This window comes from Salvelinus fontinalis, chromosome 13 (genome assembly GCF_029448725.1).
Source record: "Salvelinus fontinalis isolate EN_2023a chromosome 13, ASM2944872v1, whole genome shotgun sequence".
Classification (NCBI taxonomy): Eukaryota; Metazoa; Chordata; class Actinopteri; order Salmoniformes; family Salmonidae; genus Salvelinus; species Salvelinus fontinalis.
Window position 1 is genome coordinate 36,010,702 of NC_074677.1, and position 22,071 is coordinate 36,032,772.

The 22,071-nt window shown below is 41.0% G+C and overlaps 1 protein-coding gene across 1 annotated transcript; it reads right to left on the reverse strand.

The window, feature by feature from the left end:
• Positions 1-4,963: 4,963 nt before the first annotated feature.
• On the reverse strand, positions 4,964-17,907 carry LOC129868556 (transgelin-2-like). Its single transcript, XM_055942649.1, has 5 exons — positions 17,716-17,907; positions 6,256-6,443; positions 5,966-6,137; positions 5,628-5,730; positions 4,964-5,511 (listed from the first exon to the last, which is right to left on the reverse strand). Exons 2-5 carry the CDS (start codon positions 6,433-6,435, stop codon positions 5,358-5,360), a joined length of 609 nt encoding a protein of 202 aa, XP_055798624.1. The 5' UTR covers positions 6,436-6,443; positions 17,716-17,907; the 3' UTR covers positions 4,964-5,357.
• Positions 17,908-22,071: the final 4,164 nt, after the last annotated feature.

The following is a 22,071-nucleotide window of genomic DNA, read 5'->3' on the forward strand; positions in this document are numbered from 1 at the left end:
TCTGTGCTAGCAAAACAGTCCTGTAGCTTAGCATCAGCCTCATCTGACCACTTTTGAATTGAGCGAGTCACTGGTGCGTCCAGCTTCAATTTTTGCTGGTAAACAGGAATTAAGAGGATATAACTATGGTCAGATTTACTAAATGGAGGGAGGCAGAGCTTTGTATGCATCTCTGTCTGTGGAGTAAAGGTGGTTTAGAGTTTTTTTCCCTCTGGTTGCACATTTAACATGCTGGTAGAAATTAGGTAAAATGGATTGAAGTTTCCCTGCATTAAAGTCCCCGGCCACTAGGAGCGCCTTCTCTGGATGAGAGTTTTCCTGTTTGCTTATACAGCTCATTGAGTGCGGTCCTAGTGCCAGCATCGGTTTGTGGTGGTAAATAGACAGTTACGTCATTCAGACACGACTCTGTGAAACATAAGATATTACAGTTTTTAATGTCCCGTTGGTAGGATATACGTGCTCGTAGTTTGTCTATTTTATTATCCAATTATTGTACGTTGGCTAATAGGACTGATGGTAAAGGCAGATTACCCACTCGCCGTCGGATCCTTATAAGGCACCCAGACCTACATCCCCGTTATCCCCGTCTCTTTCTCCTGCAAATGACAGGGATGAGGGCCTGTAAATCCTTCACGTCCGACTCGTTAAAGAAAAATCTTCGTCCAGTAAGAGGTGAGTAATCGCTGTCCTGATATCTAGAAGCTCTTTTTGGTCATAAGAGATGGTGGCAGAAACATTATGTACAAAATAAGTCACAAATAATGTGAAAAAACACACAATAACACAATTGGTTAGGGGACATAAAAATGTCAGCCATCTCCTCCGGCGCCATTATTATTCTATTTTTAAAATCTTCTCTATACCACCCCTACCTTGTCACAACACAACTGATTGGCTCAAACACATTAAGAAGGAAGGAAATTCCACAAATTAACTTTTAACAAGGCACACCTGTTAATTGAAATGCATTCCAGGTGATTACCTCATGAAGCTGACTGAGAGAATGCCAAGAGTTTGCAAAGGGTGGCTACTTTGAAGAATCTAAAATCTAAAATATATTTTGATTTGTTTTACACTTTTTTGGTTACTACATGATTCCATATGTTATTTCATAGTTTTGATGTCTTCACTATTATTCTACAATGTAGAAAATAGTAAAAATAAAGAAAAACCCTTGAATGAGTAGGTGTGTTCAAACTTTTGACTGGGACTGTACATTTGCCAAATTTTCAAAGAATTGTGTTGTTTAGAAGGAGTGCAAGGGCAAATTGCATATTTTCATTAGGGAACGCATACTCTGTGAAGTGTGCATGTGCAATAACTACATGCACACTTCACAGAGTATGCGTTCCCTAATGAAAATATGCAAATAAATGCTAGAATGCGCCAATAGGATCTCACTAGCTCGTACTTGGCTCTGCCCACCGCCTTGCTTGTTCTGCCCATTATGATTCATTTGCTCCCATTGGAAACGACAGACTCTGGTCTATATTGAGTTAGTTATAAATATCTTTGGTTAGGCCCTAAAGCTTAAGCACAAGCACTAATGCCAGATAGCCTAAAATAATGAAAGAAAAACCTCAATGTGGCTTATAGATATAAATTGCACAAGAATTATACATTTTGGATTTTTTAAGGTATTGTTTTCTCTGTATTCAACCCTCCCGCCACCCACCCGCCCTTCATCCACACAATATTTAATGACCCTAAAGCCGCCACCCCACGGGTAACATATGTGTTCTGCTGTGATAGGCTAAAATAAATGCTGATAGTGATCACCAGAGAGAGGAAGGAAGGAAGGAGGGGAGGAAGGAAGAGATGAAGGAGATGTAGAGGAGGAGCCGACACTGACTGCTTTGCTTACTGTTGTTTGCTGTTTCCCTGGTGACCAAGCCATATCTGATGATGTCATGGGCTGCGAGGGTGTGTGAGAGTGACACTGATATCGTAGACACTGTCTTTGGCTGGGTCATAATATAAGCTTCGTACACTCCACCCAGACCCCTCCCTCTTCAATTAAAGTCTGATCCACATACACTTTCAGTCTTCCCACCTTTTTAAAATCCTAATAACACCTCATTACAGCTGTACAGGACCCCCGCCTCCATCCCAACTCTACTAATGTCTTCCCAGGCTCCCCACCGCACTGCCCTCCCACTGTGAGGCAGGAGCGTTGAGGTCAGTATAATCTTGCTGACATGACATCACAGAGAGAACCAGGAGAACTGACACAATCTTCAAAACGTTGCCACCATACCGCAGTCAGAGAAAGGGTCAGGACATGTATATAGCTGTATATAGCCTCACTATTGTTATTTTACTGCTGCTGTTTAATTATTTGTTAATTGAATTTCTTATTTTTTACTTATCTATTTTTTACTTAACACGTATTTTTCTTAAAACTGCATTGTTGGTTAAGGGTTTGTAAGTCAGCATTTCATGGTAAGGTAAACAGGGAAACCTGTTGCATTCGGTGCATGTGACAAATAAAATAGATTTTGATTTGACATGACTGGAGTGTTTCTCAATCAGACAGAAAACTGAAACATCTCATATATCCTTTCTGTCACCTCACCTCACTTCACCAGTTAGTTCACACCTACTGCTACTTTCTACCGCAGCTAGAGGGAATAGGTCACACCGCTATATGCCTCACTTTGTTTCTATGGTAAACATGTCAAAACATATTTATGTTCGTTAAAGTGTGTGTACTTTGGCTGAAAAATAGATCTCTTCGTCTACTACTAGGGCATAGCATCATATGCTATTCAGAGGTTTAATGGTTTTACAGTGGATCACACTGTGTCCTTTACTGCTATTGTATTAATGGATTATTAGCAGATGTGGTTGACGCCACTGTTTGGCACACAGCTCTGGGACACACACCTCCTTTCAGTGGAGGTTGCTGAGGGGAGGATGGCTCATAATAATGTCTATAACGGAGCAAATGGAATGGCATCAAACCATGTGATACCATTCTACTTATTCTGCTCCAGCCATTACCCCGAGCTCATCCTCCCCAATTAAGGTGCCACCAACCTCCCGTGCCTCCCTTTCTACATTGTACCTCATCTCACCTTCTATATTCCCTCCTCTTTTCTAGAACCTCTGAGAACACCGTGAACCTTTTATGTAGATTGAAAGGAGAATAGGGGCAGTAGGAAAATGTTCTTTCTTTTTGAACTGTGAGTTGATCCAGTTGGTGTGTATGTGTCTCCAGCCAGGTCAGAGTTGATATGAGGTTAGCTGATATTATTTAGCTGGTCAAAGGTGGTGAGACTGTATTCCCCACACTGTGTTACTGTGTGTATACATGCTATCTCTAAGAAACGGAGAGAAAGAATGAGAGAAAGAAAAAGAGGTGGTCCCTCTCTCTGACCTCCCCCTGCTGTGATCAGTCCTTTTTAGGAAATGTTCTCTGATTCCAGACACTGTACCCCAATGTAGAGAGAGCTATCACTCTTACACATCTCTATTCATTCTCCCTATCTGACACCATGTAGAGAGCTATCACTCTTATACATCTCTATTCATTCTCCCTATCTGACACCATGTAGAGAGCTATCACTCTTATACATCTCTATTCATTCTCCCTATCTGACACATGTAGAGAGCTATCACTCTTATACATCTCTATTCATTCTCCCTATCTGACACCATGTAGAGAGAGCTATCACTCTTATACATCTCTATTCATTCTCCCTATCTGACACCATGTAGAGAGCTATCACTCTTATACATCTCCATTCACTCTCCCTATCTGACACCATGTATGCCCTAAGTACCCTCATGTTCCAATATCTACATATATTGCACTGCTCCTCTCTTCACCATCTCCCTTTCTCTTTCTCTCCCGGTCTTATCCCACCTAACCTTTCCTGTTCCCAGCCTCCTTTTCTCTGTCCCTGGCCTGTTTCTTCCTAACATCATGCTGAACAGCTTAGTCGGCACTCAAGCTGAACACAGTATAAACAAATCCTTGGCAGGAGAGAGAAGGGTAATACTCCTCCACTGAATCCCTCCCCTCACTCCTGTTGTCCCTCGTCCTCTCTCCCTGCCAGTTATAAAATAATCTGTGTGCTGGCAGTCAGGGTTAGTGTACCCTGTTAGAAAGACTTAGTATAAGCAGTTAAAGAATCCAGACAATACCTCTCCCTCCCTCCCACCATACTAGTCTGATTTTCATATTTTGTAATAGTCTTTCCTTATGACATACCTACAGTGGGGCAAAATATTTAGTCAGCCACCAATTGTGCAAGTTCTCCCACTTAAGATGAGGCCTGTAATTTTCATCATAGGTACACGTCAACTGACAGACAAAATGAGAAAACAAAATAACATTGTAGGATTTTTAATGAATTTATTTGCAAATTATGGTGGAAAATAAGTATTTGGTCACCTACAATCAAGCAAGATTTCTCTCACAGACCTGTAACTTCTTTAAGAGGCTCCTCTGTCTGACACTCGTTACCTGTATTAATGACACCTGTTTGAACTTGTTATCAGTATAAAAGACACCTGTCCACAACCTCAAACAGTCACACTCCAAACTCCACTATGGCCAAGACCAAAGAGCTGTCAAAGGACACCAGAAACAAAATTCTCTGTCCCTGGCCTGTTTCTTCCTAACATCTTCCAACAAAATTGGCTGACAAAACTGCACATTTTAAAGTGGCCATGTCTCCAGCACACGGTGCACCTGTGTAATGAGCATTGTTTAATCAGCTTCTTTATTTGCCACACCTGACAGGTGGATGGATTATCTTGGCAAAGTAGAAACGCTAACAGTGCTGTAAACAAATTGGTGCACAAAATGAGAAATAAGCTTTGAAAATGTCTGGGAGTCTATATTTCAGCTCATGAAACATTGGACCAAAACTTTACAATGTTGAGTTTATATTTCTCATTACAGTCATCGTGCAGTGTAGATCTTGTATCAATGCATTGTAAATGAGAAGCATTTTTCAAATTAAACTGAACTTTATTTCAGAATCAACATACAAGAATGAGAGAGCTTTTGAAAGGTGGCCTAACATCTTTATTATTGACAGCATCTTTGCCAGTACAAACCCAACATTGAGACTTATTACCATCAGAGTGCAGTTTTAAAAGCAGTATCTAAATGAAATGTCTGTTTCTTATGTAGCCATGTTCGGTCGACATATTCAAACATTATTTTACAGACTTTGGTCACTAGGTTTGTGCAGGAGTATGTTTTATAGTCCCTGTTTTGGTCCAGTTTGGTCTTTTTTTTTTGTCTCTCCTGTTTGATTTAGAGAACTTCTGTCTTCAGTGACTGGCCCAGAGAGGGAGGAATGTACTGAGGTGTGGGGTGACAGGACATTGTCATGGTTTTAGGGGTTGTTGTTTAGGATCTGCCTGGGCCGCCCATACCCTGTCATGCCAGCCTGAGAGGCCCCCTTATTGGTGCCCATCTGCAGGCCGATGACGCTCTTGCCCTCATTCAGCTGGTCCTCTGAGAAATCACGTCTGTTCTCCATCGATTTCCTGCAGACAGAAACCGTCATGTACACCACACTACATTTACAGTCACTGTTCATGTAAGCAAACGTTTCCCTTTGAGATCAGTTTAATGACAGGACAAAAATTAGGTTCTGACTCACTTATGGAACCAGTTGGGGTCGCCACGGTAAGTCCCATCGTCCCTGGTGACAGCCAGGTTTCCCAGGGCCATCAGGGTCCTCTGGACAGCAGCCAGGTCTTTCCCTACAGACATGAATACACAGTAGACATTAATACACTTTAGTAGGAGGGACTGCAACTACTGTACAGTATATTCTATGAAACAATGAATGTAGATCCTTTAGACATGGTGAATAAGCAGCATTCGTATTTTAAATGCTCTGTATAGCATGCTAGTTGAACTGAGGATAGAAGTGATTTGTGTATTTGGTGTAATGTGGGAGGGTACAGCTGACGGCAGCTGGCTGGATGTACATACCCTCCCAGAGGTCGACTGTCTGGAACATGTCGGTCTTGGTGATGCCGTACTTCTCAGCCGCGTTGAGGAACTGGGAGATCTGCTCCATCTGTTTGAAGGCCATGCCTGAGCTCTGGATCTTCCTGATGGGCTTGTTCCCACTGGACAGGCTGTTTATCAGCTCACACAGTACCTGGAGAGGGGGAGACAGGGAGAGGGTAAAAGTATTCACTACCTGTGAAAGACTGGCAGACAAATTCAAGCAGACAGCTACATCTACCTCATACAAGGTATGAGAAGAGGGCACTCACACATCCGTCCTTGAGCCAGTTTTGCCAGCCGGTCTTGCCTGCCTCGGGTTGGCCCACTCCAGCTCCACACTGGGCGATGATCCACTCGGTCAGCCTCTCCTCCAGATCCTGGTCATACTTTTTATCGATCTTACTCTGCACCTCACGGCTCAGACCGTAGGAGGGACCTTTGTTTGCCATGACTGTTCCTGCAAGGAGAGATATTGTTTCAGATAGGGCAGGCAAACATTGGTGCGTTCTCTTTGTTGTAGGTGGTATTGACCATTCCATACACTTGACTTCTATGGAAGCTAACATTAAAAAGGTAAAGACAAAGTATCTAAGACAGAGTAAGGCCAATTATTTTACACTAACCCATAGTGGTAAGATTTATTAGGATCCCCATTAACTGCTGCTTACTTCCTGGGGTCCAAACATTCACAACAAAACAGGCTACATAATATACATCATACAAGATATTACTCCTTAAACAGCTTTAAAGATTGATAAACTGTTCAAAGGTAACATATTTCTACACAAACATGCATTTTCAGAGCTAGGTAAAACCCTAATACATCGACTCACCTGGGTTACAATACAACCAACTGAAAACAATTTGGGCACACCTATTTAAAATGGCAGGTGACCTAATTACCAGGGATAAAATCAGCTGTGTCAGTTAGCCACATCATTACTGCTTAGCCATTATAAATAAAGAAATAATTAAACACATGACCACAATTTGCTGTAGAGGTTTGATATGGTGGACAAGTAAATGTAGAACTGTGGAAGTGACTGACTGACTGAATAAATACATACAAAATACACAACTTGCTCTTAAATAAATAACCTGAAGAAATATATATACTTTGAGTAAATATGATAAACCAGAAATGTCTGTAGGTGAGGAGCAACTTCCTCACATAGAGAATTCCATGAATACTGTGATAGGTTGTCTATATGTGTAACAGTGGCAGTGTAACTATTTTTGGTTTTGTCTTGGCTCAACAGGGACACTTAATAGATGGAACAGCACTCACATTCATGTCCCTGGCCTGCCGACACCCTCAAAACTGGCCCTGAGCCAACACAAATAGCTCCGTAATCAGAGTCTAATGATCTCTTTCTCTGTCTGTGTGTGTGTATGCGTGCAAATATATTTGTCAGGCCCTCTGATCTGGAGTTCAGAACTTATAACAGAGACCATAAATGCCTACCAACTTGAAGACTACTATGCTAGGGGGGCACATAGTAGTGTGGTCTCCCGAGTGGCGCAGCGGTCTAAGGCACTGCATCTCAGTGCTAGAGGCGTCACCACAGACCCTGGTTCGATCCTGGGCTGTATCACAACCGGCCATGATCGGGAGTCTCATAGGTTGGCGCACAATTGGCCCAGCGTCGTCTGGGTTAGGGGAGGGGTAGGCCGTCATTGTGAGTAAGGATTTGTTCTTAACTGATTTTGCCTAGTTAAATAAAGGTTAAATAAATAAAAAATTAACATGGCCATAGTACAGACCACAAGATGGAGACTTCAAATCTAGACCTAATTCTTGGACTGTAGAATCGAAAAGTCTCTGCACCTGTGCTGGTATCTTGAATCATAACTATTACTGAACATTTCAGAGCTGAGGGTCAAAGGTTAATGTCATCTCTCTGTGAGCCTGCTGCTCTCATTGGCTCCTAGCTGCTTCCTGTCCTCCCAGGCCACACCCTGCTGTCTACATCCTGTTTGGCTTAGTCCTCCCAGCTGTCTCTCCTCTGTCACTTCCTTCCTTTCTCCCTGGGGTAGCTGTTACAGTTAACCTTCATAGACGTACTCACTCTGTTATGTGTTTTGACTCTTCTGCGTATTAGCGCCCAACAAAGGACACTGTGGCAAGCGGCAAACCCTGTGGCCCAGTCCATACTATGCAACGTCTGTAAATGCACAGAGCATAATGCTAGCTAGATGAGATTGTTGGGCTATATGTCTACATCCGCAATTACCTTATGATCTTACTGTATGTCTCAAAGTGAGGCATACTGAATATCCCCTCTGAACAGGACATTGTTCAAAAGATGACTCATGTTGCTGCATGGTGAGTAAAACATATGAGATATTGGTAAGAGATATTATCACGAGCAGCTAGAATTAACAGCAACATGCTCCTCCCCTCTCCTCTTTACTTGCCTCTAAAGTAAACATTCAGGTATCAGTTATCAAACCACATTGATTCATGCTATCACAATAGTATTCAGTCAGGTCTTGTGGCTGTATAGCAGTGGAGGCTGCTAAGAGGGGGACGGCTCATAAGAATGGCTAGAATGGATCAAATGGAATGGCGAACACATACAATACCACGTGTTTGATACCATTCTACTCATTCCGCTCCACCCATTACCACAAGCACGTCCTCCCCAATTAAGGTGCCACCAACCTCCTGTGCTGTATAGGGGTATCAACGTGCAAAAGAAAAGGACAAGCAATTTAATACTGGCTTAATACTGTGTTTGGAAAGGAGGTGGAGGCACTGCTTGAGTGCATATGTCAATGTCAGTGTGTGTGTGTAGGAGCATAGTTGTATATGAAGACAGGCCCAATATAACACTGTAGCATGCAGGTACACGTCTGTTTTTTCACAGATCTTGTAAGTGATGTTTGAAATGGCACTGGCAAACCAGACTACAGTGAAACTGGAGAGCACATTCTCTTCCTTAAGCACCTCAATGCTCTGCTTCCTGTTTTTGTGCAGAGTGAGAGAAACATCTGTGAGAGATCCTCTATGATCTCTCTGGCCTTAGCAACGACACACACACAAACACGAAGATTGATTGTGTCTAAAATAGAATCCAAGACAGAATTTCAGATTGGCCATGCTTGCATATTATTTGTGCAATCCATTGTGTTAATAATTCTGTTTTGGCCGGGCCACAACTATCTTGATTCTTTCACAAGAGGTGTTACTCAATATGAGTGGTTGCGTGCACCGCTGTACTGTTTGTGACAGTTGTTAGCATTTATTGATGTTGGTCAGCTCTAACACAGAGAAAGCATTACTTCCTAATCCTAGTTCACTAGCTGTCATCCAGTAGCTAATGACTCCCAGACCAGAGCTATTAGAGCTAATAGCTAATAGTTCCATGTCAGTGTCTCTCCTCACCCAGAGAAAAGCAGAGCAGTGTAGGGTTATTACTACATATGTTATATGGGATGTAGAGGAAGGACCTGTTGTTCTCTTATCTGTCAGCCTAGTTATGTCACAACCAGAGTTTGTAACAGGATGCGACACTCAAATTAGTTGGATATGTTACGTTTGGTCTGGTTACATAAGACGAAAGGTTACTTAAAACTGTAATATGTAACTTTTGGGGTTATATGAGTTATAGATCTGTCATTCTCATTGAAAACAAGTCTAAGAAGTGGTAGATTGGTTCTATGTGCTATATTTCTATGCTTCCCTTTTTCTAGTTTATTTTTTGCATCTTTTACTTTTGGCTTTGTTCACGAGCTTCAAACAGCTGAAAATACAATATTTTCGGTTATGGAAAAGATATTTCACAGGTGTTTAGATGGTACAATGATTCTCTACACTATACTTGCTTGTTTAGTCACATATACTGAAATTAGGCTAACTATTGTAATTTTAGCAACCAGGAATTGGAGGAGCGATTTCTGCATAGTACATCTTGAAGGCAAAAACAAGAGTAGGGTGGTTGGTCAGGGTATAACGCGAATGTCCAGCAACCCAAAGGTTGCGTGTTTAAATCTCATCATTGACAACTTTAGCATTTCAGCTAATTAGCAACTTTGCAACTACTTACTACTTTTGAGCTACTTTGCAACTACTTAGTATGTTAGCTAACCCTTCCCCTAAACTTAACCTCTAGCCTAGCTAACGTTAGCCACTTAGCTAACGTTAGATTTAGCCTCCTAGCCACCTAACTAATGTTAGAGCCACAACAAATTGTAATTCGTAACATATCATAAGAAATGGATCATAGACATCCACAAATTAATACATGCCATACGAAACGTAAAATATCATACTAGTTGGAGTGTCTCGAATTTACATTTACTATGTTACGTCTACCCCTGAGTCCAGTTTGCATTTCCATGTAAAAGCCTTATGAGCACCAACATGTGAAGTTCATAGGAACACATCAAATGTGGTGTCAAATGAAAGCTAAGAGTCTATCTTTTTTACAAATTAAGGCATATATATTGTATATATGTACATTTTTCTAAACATTTTCCATCCTAAACATTTGGAATGAGCAAAGGCTTTGAATTCTGGTCAAACAGATGGAAAAGTGATCTCAGAAAACATTTAGTATAATTTTTTAAAAGGTATTAGAAATACATCTAAGCACAATAATGTTGATGTGTTGACCCCTGCAAACTAATACCAACAATTATATTTAGTTTTGCTGAATTCTTTGGCCTTTTGTAAGTTTAAGAAATATTGCCTAATGTCTTGTCATTCTGTTACCAAAAACCCAGATATTTTTTAAATGTTTTCTAATTTCTCTCCCTCGTGATGAGGGAGGGTGATGAAATTAAACAGAATTAACAAGTATAGGTAGACCTACTAAATCATTAGTGTTTTTACTGATAACATTTGGTTTATGATTTATTAAGTGATTAAAACCCATAATTCTGTTACCAAGAAACAGAATGACTGCAACTTAAATGGCTACAAGGGAAGTTCATAGTAGTCACAAACCGCAGTTGGGTGACCTGCTACTATCAGTATAGGTGATGTTAACTGCAGAGAGAGAGAGACAGAAAACAGTTATGAGCTGAACATAACAGTATTCCACTGGCATACTGTTATGTTCAGCTCATAACTGTTTTCTGTCTCTTTCTGTCATCTGGTGGTCAAAGCAAGAGTGTGAAAACAGTCTGGACAACCCCTCCCTCTTTCCTTCTCTCTTGTCTCTCTCTCTCTCTGCAGTTAACATCACCTATCCTGGCTTTTACTGACACCTACCCATGAGCCCCCTCTCTTTCCATTTACTGTAACCAGTCCTCACCGTAATCACCCTATCAGCACCGACCGACACCGGGCGTCCATGGAAGTTGAAAAGTAAGTTGAAAAGTAGTGCTAGTTAAAATTTGTTCAGTCCAAATCTGAACCAATCTGTTTCACAAGTTTGGACAGTACAGTACAGTAAAGAAAATTAGAGTAGAGTATAGATCAGTACATTAGTAGAGTTTAGTACAGTACAGTAGAGCACACTAGAGTAGAGTGCAGTATAATTGACTGTGCTGTAGTGTACTGTACTATACTTTGCTGTGCTGTACTCTACTCTACTCTACTGTGCTCTACTGTGCTGCACTGTGATGTCCAAACTTGTGAAACATAGATGTCTATGATTGGTACAGGTTTGGTCTTGCTTGGGGGCGGAGCTCATTAGAATAATAGGCAGTGTGTAGAATAATACCCAAACATGCAACGGATTATTTAAACATGTTCTACCTTTGTGTACTTATTCAGCCACCTAAGCCATACTGTTCACTCTGCTACCGTCCAGCAAACAGTACCGGAGCATCGGCTTTCAGATCAACAGAGATAGCTTCTACCCCAAGCCATAAGAGTGCTAAATAGACATAAAACTGCTAAATACAGTGCCTTCAGAAAGTATTCATACCCCTTGACTTATTCCACATTCTTGTGTTACAGCCTGAATTCAAAATAGATTAAATATATTTTTCTCACCCATCTACACATAATATCCCATAATGACAAAGTGGAAACCTGTTTTGAGAAATGTTTGCCAATGTACTGAACATGAAATTCAGAAATATCTAATTTACATAAATATTCCCACACCTGAGTCAATACTTTGAAGAGGCACTTTTGGCAGCTGTGAGTCTTTCTGGGTAAGTCTCTAAGAGCTTTCTACATCTGTATCTTTGTAGAGACTGGGTGTATTGGTACGCCATCCAATGTGTCATTAATAACTTCACCATGCTTAAAAGGATATTCAATGTCTGTTTTTTTTTAATCCATCTACTAATAGGGGACCTTCTTTGCGAGGCATTGGAAAACCTCCCTGGTCTTTGTGGTTGAATCTGTGTTTGAAATGTACTGCTCGATTGAGGGAACTTACAGATAATTGTATGTGTGGGGCACAGAGATGAGGTAGTCATTCAAAAATCATGTTAAACACCATTATTGCACATAGAGTCCATGCAACTTATTATGTGACTTGTTAAGCAAATTTATACTCCTGAACTTATTTATGCTTGCCATAACAAAGGGGTTGAATATTTATTGACTCAAGACCTTTCAACTTTTCATTTTTAATGAATTTAAAACCATTTCTAAAAACATAATTCCCACTTTAATATTATTGCGTGTAGGCCAGTGACAAAAACATCTCAATGTAAACCATTTTAAATCCAGTCTGTAACACAACAAAATCTGGAAAAAGTCAAGGGATGTGAATACTTTAGTCAGGCACAGTAGTGAATTAAATGGTTACCCAGACTATCTGCATTGACTCTATCTTGCGTTGGCTATATGCACACTCACAAGACTATATATACACACACTATACAGTATACACACTCACTCACACACACTACACTGACACTCTCACACAAAAACCACACACATTCACATACTGTATACTACATACGGACAGACGCGCATACCGACACATGCGAACATACACACATACACACTTTCACACTCATCATATGCTGCTGCTGATCTGTTCTTTATTCTTACTCGTATTATTATCTATCCTGATGCCTAGTCACTTTACCCTGACTTTATGTAAATATCGACCTCAAATACCTTATTATTATCTATCCTGATGCCTAGTCACTTTACCCTGACTTTATGTAAATATCTAGCTCAAATACCTCGTACCCCTGCACATCAATCTGGTACTGGTACTCCCTGTATATAGCTTAATTCTTGTGTATTGTATTTCTATTGTATTCTTTTTTACTCTGCATCGTTGGGAAGGGCTCGTAATCAAGCATTTCACGGTACAGTCTGCACCCGTTGTATTTGGCGCATGGGATAAATAACATTTCATTTGATTCAGGATGCATCACCATGAAGACAATGACATTCATAATTATGCATTTCTGTATAGTACAGATCAGGGACCCATGATGTCATTATGTTAATGGTTGTTTATCCACTTCACTTACAGTAGTTCAATAACCAGAATAGATTTTTCTCAAATTCAAGGTGTCGTATCATAGCTGACACCCAATTCTGTCTGCAGACATCTTTGAATCTTAATTCAGAGTAGATATTTAACAGAGTTTTTGGAAAATGTGATCACATAAAAAACTGAGGGAGAGAAAAATCACTATTTTACCAAAAGTTCTTCGAGTAAATGTGTTTTTGTAAAATTTTCTGTGGAAATTGTTAAAAGTAGTCCTTTTGCATAGAGTTGCATGGTTTGTTTAACTTTGCAATCAATGGTTTTTGTTTGGCATACATTTAAAGTGAAAAGTCGGAGTCTCCACGTCATTCTCTTACCATGGAATTGCCCGACAACAACTCTTGTAAATATCATCATAAATACCAGATTCTGCTCTAACCTGAAGGGCTGTTTCTCAATCTGATGATCTGCCTCAGAGCACTGTTTTAGCATGCCCAGAGAGGATCCGCCTTCAGCTCAGTACAGAGTAGTGATGGACATTCCGAGTATTTTCAGTGAGCCGGCTCATTTGTCTCCGTTCAAAAAGAGACGTTAATTTGGCTCCTAACCGGGTTTCGTTCAGTAGCACTTAAACATGTACCTGAAACCATGAAAAAACTGCAAATGTAAAGCCTACGTAGTTGCCTGCCATTATGTCAGGTCGTGACGTGAGTTCATATACATTTGTACCTGACCAAATTATTAGATGGCCTGCCATTCTTTTTACACACTCCAAAAATGTGTTTGGACAAAAATGTGTTATCTGCAGATAATCGTTATCTGGACCTCAAAAAGCTGTAGTAACAGAATGCAAATCAGGGAGCCAAATGAACAACATTTTATGCAATTCGGTTCCCAATGTTCAAAAAGAACCGTTTGTTTGCGATTAACGCATCACTAGTACAGGCACACGTCACTGGCTGGATCAGGCTTTCTCAACATGAGTGCTCTTGATTGGCTGATGAGGACTGTTATGGGTTGGCAGGGGCAGTTAGATTACTACAGATACCCCTATCCTTCCCAAACCTCACTCAAACCTTATAGAAAGTTTATAACAGGTTCTATAAACTGTGTGAAAAGCCATGGGTTAAACCTGTGTGCTGCGTCAAAGAACCGGAATACATCCATGTGTGATTGAGAGTTCATAAATCTGTTTACTGCACTTTTCCCCAGGAAGGGAAAAAAGGAAGGAGAGGGGGGCTGCTAGCATAGTCTGCTATTGTATATGCAGGGAGTGGGAGGAGGGGGGCAGGATAGAGCTGTTGGCTCCTGACAAGGACAAGCCTTCTGCTACAGGCACAGACCAGGCTTCTCAAAACAACAGTCTGCCCTTACTCAGCCTGTAAAGCCATTTGTACCTCCTATTACCCAATATGTGCTCTGTGTCCTCATTCAAACATGGCTCAATCATTGCTGTTACAGGTGACTTTATTACAGGGATGTGAAACATAGTGTGAAAGCTACTGGCGTCACTGCACAAAAGATCCATCATTCAATGTTTCCAAAGCAACTTGTAAATGTTATGTCACAGTGTTTTCAGGGAATACACTTAAACATCCCTCACATATAAGGTTTGACTCCCACACCACAGCTACACTAAGGTCTGGTACCGGCAGATAGACAGGAAATGAAGAGGAACCATGTATTACACAACACTCTCTGACCGCATTTTGAGATAGATAGCCCTTTCTCCATCTCAAAGATACAGTACATACATCATGAGAAAGAAAGCCCCTATATCATTCCATGAATTTGTCTTGCATGGAGCTGCCCGTTTTAAAAAGGGGTGTAGCTAGTGTGTGCAGCCAGGTCACCCGTGTTACATATCAGTATTCAACGTCAATCCATGTCTGAGGACGTTGGGGGATGACGTGGAAACCGGCCACTAGGGGCAACAGTGAGCGTTGTTACCGTCAAGTAGGTTTTGGTTTAGCTAGGGTGTTGTGGAAGGGGATGGTGGATGGGTGTCAGCATCTGCTTCTTATTCCAAAGGTTGCAAGTTTGAATCCGGCGATAGAAAGTTGTTTTTGAGATTTATCCCAAACCTTAACGCTTACCTTAACCAGTCGGAGTTAATGCCTAACCTTAAGATTTCGGAGTTGATGGCTAAACTTAACCTTAAACACTTCGAAAACACTTCGCAACCTTAAACACTTCGAGCTAGTTGAATGTGTGTGTGAGAGAGTGCTGAGAGCAGGACTTGATAAGAAGCAGGATCTGATGATGCAGGATCTGATAGTGAACAGGATCCATATGATAGAGCCTCTCTGGGCAGAGTGAAGAACAAATTGATGCTTAGACATTTTTCACTGTAAAATGAATGCCAAACAAAAACCAATGCTTGCAAAGTTAAACAAACCATACAACTGTATGCACAAAGGCCTCTTTTAACAATTTCCACTGAAAATGTTACAAAAACACATTTACTTGTAGAACAGTTGCAAAGTTTGGTAACAGAATGACGGCACAAACAGCACAAACCTTCATTATTTTACCAAACTTAGCATCTGCACAAGTACTTGTGCATAGAGTTGTATGGTTTGTTTAACTTTGCAATCATAGTTTTTTGTTTGACATTCATTTTAAAGTGAAAAATCTGAGTCACAGCATCATTCTGTTATTGTGGAATGAATGAATGAATTAGATATATGCCATGCATAGACGGAGTGAGAGAGGGTAGGATGTGTGTGAGTCAGGGAAGACCATCTTCCTCAGTGAATTTCATAAAAATAATAATATTGAAACATTTAAAAAGTTATCATTTTTAAAACTATGCTAAATATATTCACGTCACCAAATAATGTATTAAAACACACTTTTTTTTGCAATTAAGGTCTACAGTAGCCTCAACAGCACTCTGTAGGGTACATTGACTTCAATACAAAAGCTAGGAGGCTCATGGTTCTCACCCCCTTCCATAGACTTACACAGAAATTATGACAACTTCAAGGGGACGTCCTCCAACCTATCAGAGCTCTTGCAGCATGAACTGACATGTTGTCCACCCAATCAAAGGATCAGCGAATTAATCTAGTATTGAAAGCAATAGCTACAGCTAGCTTGCACTGCAGTGCATAACATGTGGTGAGTAGTTGCCTCAAAGAGAGAGAAAGACAATAGTTGAACAGTTTTGAACAACTTAATGTCTTCAAAAATTAAGGAGAAGCAGAAAAAAATGAAGGAGACTTTCACTTACTTAGCTGGCATATGCAGCTAGCTAGTTTAGCCTACTCAAACACCCGGCTCAAACAGAGGGATGCTATGTTAGCTAGCTGGCAATGACTATCCAACACAACACCGGGACTCTTCCAAGTCAAGGTAAACTTTTGGTTTTACTAGTTTATGGCCACCAGGCCCGCTGGTGTAATTGCTTACCGACTGTACTGCATAACTGTAGTAGGTTTACTAACTCGTTAGTTCTATTAGCTATGTTGACTATGATTTTACTTTAGCTAATATGGTGACAACGATGTTGGCTGTGTGTAGAGGTTATGAGATGGTTTGTCTTAGAAAGGTTTTTTTGCCTGGTCACATTCATTGAAGTCCACAGGTGAAGGGAAAAGGTGAGAGGAGGAGAGCGCATAAATGTGAGAAGGAATACAACGTGGCTGCCATGAAAGTGATCTGTGTATTCATTGCGCTGATTCTGTTGAAAAATGTTTAAATGGAAGCAAACGGAAAAAAACGAGGATAAACATACCTGAATTTGTCCAATAGAAACTCTTGTTTGAAACTGCTGGACTAATGGTTACACCCTAGACCAGCTAGATGCAAGCAAGAGTGTACAAGGCAGTATTGAATGTGTCACTGTCTGTCACCTCAAATTTTATCTCGACATGTGTGCACCTGCTGTATGTTGTAAACTTTCATTCATAAGCTAGGTTGTAGCAAGCTCGTGATGGAATTATGGAAAAGTTTAGTATCATGTAGTACCCTAAACTAACCAATGTTACATTGAACTGGGTGAATGGAATATGAATGAAAGTCATCTAATGTGCTGTAATAGAAATAAGGCCATATATTTTTTAAATCCTCGCTCATCTCAAACGGCACCGACTGCCACTGGTGTGTGTGCGTGTGTGTGTTTAGAAGTTGAATATAAAAAAGATGAAGGTGTACCCCATGTGAGTATGTCTACAGCCTTTTCGCCCTCTCTCTCATCCATGTAATCCTAAATAGACTGTCCAAAACTATAGAACGCTGTCAGTAGCAACTTACCAAGCATGCTAGAGAAAGTACTAGACACCATTTTGACAATGTCTGATACACCAGGAAATGTAACAGTATGAATTAGAGACAAATGTGTTAAGATGGAGCCAGGTATGTACTTACAGTGTTTAGTTGGGAGCAGCTTTAGTTGTTCAGATGCGTGTAAGTGGCTTTGGGCCTGTGTTTCTGTGAGCTGGTGTAAAATAGTTCCTCTCTTCTCCTTTACAACAGAGTACAAAGTCTGCTCTCAGGGAGTGCCGGCTTAAAAAGAACAAACACGTTTGTCTTAAATGACTTCACCACATTCAAGAGAAAAAGTGAGTGAGAGAGAAAGAGGGGAGGAGAGGACAGAAGGGGAGGAGGAAACCGCAGCCTTAAAAGGATATGGACTTTTTTCTCTTTTTTTCTCTTTTTTTTCTATGAGCTTCTAGTACTCTTATTTCATTCTATGACACATCTTTTTATTTTCTCTCTCTTTTCACCCCTGTAAGTGTACCTCCTTATTTGGGAGAAGGACAGGGAGTGAGAGGGCCCCTGCCAAAGGGGTTGGTTTGGTCAGCTTGAGGAATTCTCCAAATATCTCCATCTACCACTTTGTCTAGAGAACAGACGGGGGGAGGGAGAGAGGGAAGGAGGGATGAATGAGGAATAAAGTAGAGAGTACGGTGGTTTAGGGGGACCAGGGGGAGGAAGATGCTTTCAGTAATTAGAGAGCGTAAGGAAGGAGGCACTTCTAGGGGAAGTTGACTTTATTGCCTCTATATTAATATTTTGTTATTTGTGGTTTAAGTCTTTGATAAAATGTCAAAGAAAACGTATGGTAGCCATGGAATGTACTTTTGTTCCATGAGAGAAGTACAGTACGATAAGTACGTAAGTGAGGGCTTGAGCAAATGAGAGGAACCATAATGTAAGCCTGTCAGTCAAAGTGCAAATACTGCTGATTTGTTTTGCTTTGTTGGGTGTTTAATTCCTTATCCTTTTTTGAACGTTTCCCTGGTTCTAAAGAACATAAACCCCAATCACATATAAACACACCCATGCCAGTGGTATATGACAGCATTACAGACACACTCTAATTAATGAAAGCATCAAAGCTGGGGCCGAGAGACTGAAAAACAGCCTCTATCTCAAGGCCAATAGACTGTTTAACAGCCATCACTAACAATGAGTGGCTGCTGCCAACATACTGACTCAAATCTCTTGCCACTTTAATAATTAATAATTGGATGTAATAAATGTCTCACTAGTCACTTTAAACAATGGCACTTTATATAATGATTACACACCCTACATTACTCATCTCATATGTATATACTGTATTCTATACCATCTACTGCATCTTGCCTATGCCGCACGGCCATCGCTCATCCATATATTAATATGTACATATTCTTATCCATCCCTTCACACTTGTGTGTATAAGGTAGTTGTTGTGAAATTGTTAGATTACTTGTTAGATATTACTGCAATGTCGGAACTGGAAGCACAAGAATTTCGCTACACTCGCATTAACATCTGCTAACCATGTGTATGTGACCAATCAAATTTGATTTGACACACAATCACACCCTCAACAGCCTTGGTGGGGCATTCTATAGCTTGAGAGGCCATTGAGGTTAAACATTGACATCACAGAGTGCATCACTGGGAAGAGTCAGCATTAGTATGAAGTAACTGTCTGACCCTAACGGTCATTCCAAGGAAAGTTATTGGGTAATGTTGTATCAGTGCCACATTAGCCTCTAGGCTATTCTGTGTAGAGGTGCCATGTGTGATTTGCCTATATTGTCTATTGTTCTCCATTCAAGGGCACCAGACTGAAATATATCTCTTTAGCCACCAGGCCGTGGGCTACTGAGCTAGTAAAACTACCAAATTGTTTAATGGAAGTCCTTACTCCATCCTAAACTGAATTGGTCCACTGAAGACCCTAATTATTCAGATGAGATATTCCAGATTTCCTGGGTTGGCTCAGGGCATAGCCTTGATCTATTTACAGTGCATTTGTGAATGTAGCTTATTGCATTGGAAAAACAAAGGTTACTGATGGACATTTGTATGCATTGTTCAGGAAGCCATACTCCTGAGGTACTGACCTGTTGTACCCTCTACAACCACTGTGATTATTATTTGACCCTGCTGGTCATCTATGAATGTTTGAACATCTTGAAGAACAATCTGTCCTTAAATGGCCATGTACTGTTATAATCTCCACCCCGCACAGCCAGAAGAGGACGGGCCACCCCTCAGAGCATGGTTCCTCTTTAGGTTTCTTCCTAGCATCCTGCCTTCCGAGAGAGTTTTTCCTAGCCACCGTGCTTCTACATCTGCATTGCTTTCTGTTTGGGGTTTAATGCTGGGTTTCTGTATGAGCACTTTGTGACATTTGCTTATGTAAAAATGAAAACATTTGATTGATTGATTAAAATGATCCTATATAAGGCAGAGGATGACAGACAGATAGATTGAGGGATGGGGGATGGGGGGAAATGCACAGGTAGAGGAAAGATAAGCAAACAGTGTGTGTGAACATGGCCAGCCAACCTGTGAATAGTCCCAGTGCACACCGATGAGAAATACCACGTGTGTATGAGACCTGAGTCCTTGAGCTGGTGGTAGAAGAGTTCTTCTGCTGAGTTAGCATTTATTCATGACCGTCCATACTTTTTGCAACCAGCAGCACTGGAGCTAAAGTTAATGACTACGTTTAATGATTTCCGTTTTACACTGTATATCATGCTAAATCACAGCAACCTTTTTGCTTTGGTGATGTGAAATTAAACAAAATTAACAGCTGGATTCTGCATTAGTAAGAATTTTTATTTTATTTTTCTAAATAATACATAGAAAGTGTTTTTTTAAGGAGTATAATCAGTCAACTGCAATGTATGTGTTGGTATTGACTGTGAAGTACTGTTGTATGTGGGAGTGTACACTACATGACCAAAAGTATGTGGACCCCTGCTCGTTGAACATCTCCTTCCAAAATCATGGGCACTAATATGGAGTTGGCCACCCCTTTTCTACTTTAACAGCCTCCACTCTTCTGGGAAGGCTTTCCACTAGATGTTGCTGAGGGGACTTGCTTCCATTCAGACACTAGAACATTAGTGAGGTCGGCCTGATGTTGGGTGATTAGGCCTGGCTCACGGTCAGCGTTCCAATTCATTCCAAAGGTGTTCGATGGAGTTGTGGTCAGGGCTCTGTGCAGGCCAGTCAAGTTCTTCCACACCGATCCCGACAAACCACATCTGTATGGACCTCGCTTTCTGCACAAGGGATTTGTCATGCTGAAACAGGAAAGGGCCTTCCCCAAACTGTTGCCACAAGGTTGGAAGCACAGAATTGTCTAGAATGTCACTGTATGCTGTAGCGTTAAGATTTTCCACTGGAACTAAGGCGCCTAGTCTTAACCATGAAAAACAGCCCCAGACCATTATTCTTCTTCCACCAAACTTTACAGTTGGCACTATATATTGGGGCAGGTAGCTTTTCCTGGCATCCACCAAACTCAGATTTGTATGTTGGACTGCCAGATGGTGAAGCATGATTCATCACTCCAGAGAATGCGTTTCAACGGCTCCAGAGTCCAATGGCGGCAAGCTTTACACCACTCCAGCCGACCTTTGGCATTGTACATGGTGATCTTAGGCTTGTGTGCGGCTGCTTGGCCTTGGAAACCCATGACATGAAGCTCCCGACGAACAGTTCTTATGCAGACGTTGCTTCCAGAGGCAGTTTGGAACTCGGTAGTGAATGTTGCAACCGAGGACAAACGATTTTTACATGTTATACGCTTCAGCACTCGGTGGTCCCGTTCTGTGAGCTTGTGTGGCTTACCACTTCACGGCTGAACCGTTATTGCTCCTAGACGTTTTCACTTCACAATAACTGCACTTACAGCGCCTTCGGAAATTATTCAGACCCCTAGACTTTTTCCACATTTTGTTACGTTACAGCCTTATTGTAAAATGTATACAAAATTTAAAAATCTACACACAATACCTCATAATGACAAAGCGAAAACAGAAACACCTTATTTACATAAGTATTCAGACACTTTGCAATGAAACTTGAAATTGAGCTCAGGTGCATCCTGTTTCCGTTGATCTTCTTTGAGATGTTTCTACAACTTGATTGGAGGTCACCTGTGGTAAATTCTATTTATTGGACATGATTTGGAATGTCTATATAAAGTCCCACAGTTGACATTGCATGTCAGAGCAAAAATCAAGCCATTAGGGTCGAAGGAATTGTCCGTAGAGCTCCAAGACAGGATTGTGTTGAGGCACAAATCTGGGAAAGTGTACCAAAAAATGTCTGCAGCATTGAAGGTCCCCAAAAACACTGTGGCCTCCATCATTCTTAAATGGAATAAGTTTGGAACCACCAAGGCTCTTCCTAGAGCTGGCCGCCCTGGCCAAACTGAGCAATCAGGGGAGAAGGGCCTTGATCAAGGAGGTGACCAAGAACCCT

Excerpts from the sequence above, each read along its gene's own strand:
- LOC129868556 (XM_055942649.1), bottom strand. The coding sequence starts at position 6,435 with ATGGCAAACAAAGGTCCCTCCTACGGTCTGAGCCGTGAGGTGCAGAGT. Across the intron at positions 6,138-6,255 it reads ACTGGCTCAAGGACGGATGT|GTACTGTGTGAGCTGATAAA; the intron begins GTGAGTGCCCTC and ends CCCCCTCTCCAG. Across the intron at positions 5,731-5,965 it reads GACAGTCGACCTCTGGGAGG|GGAAAGACCTGGCTGCTGTC; the intron begins GTATGTACATCC and ends TCATGTCTGTAG.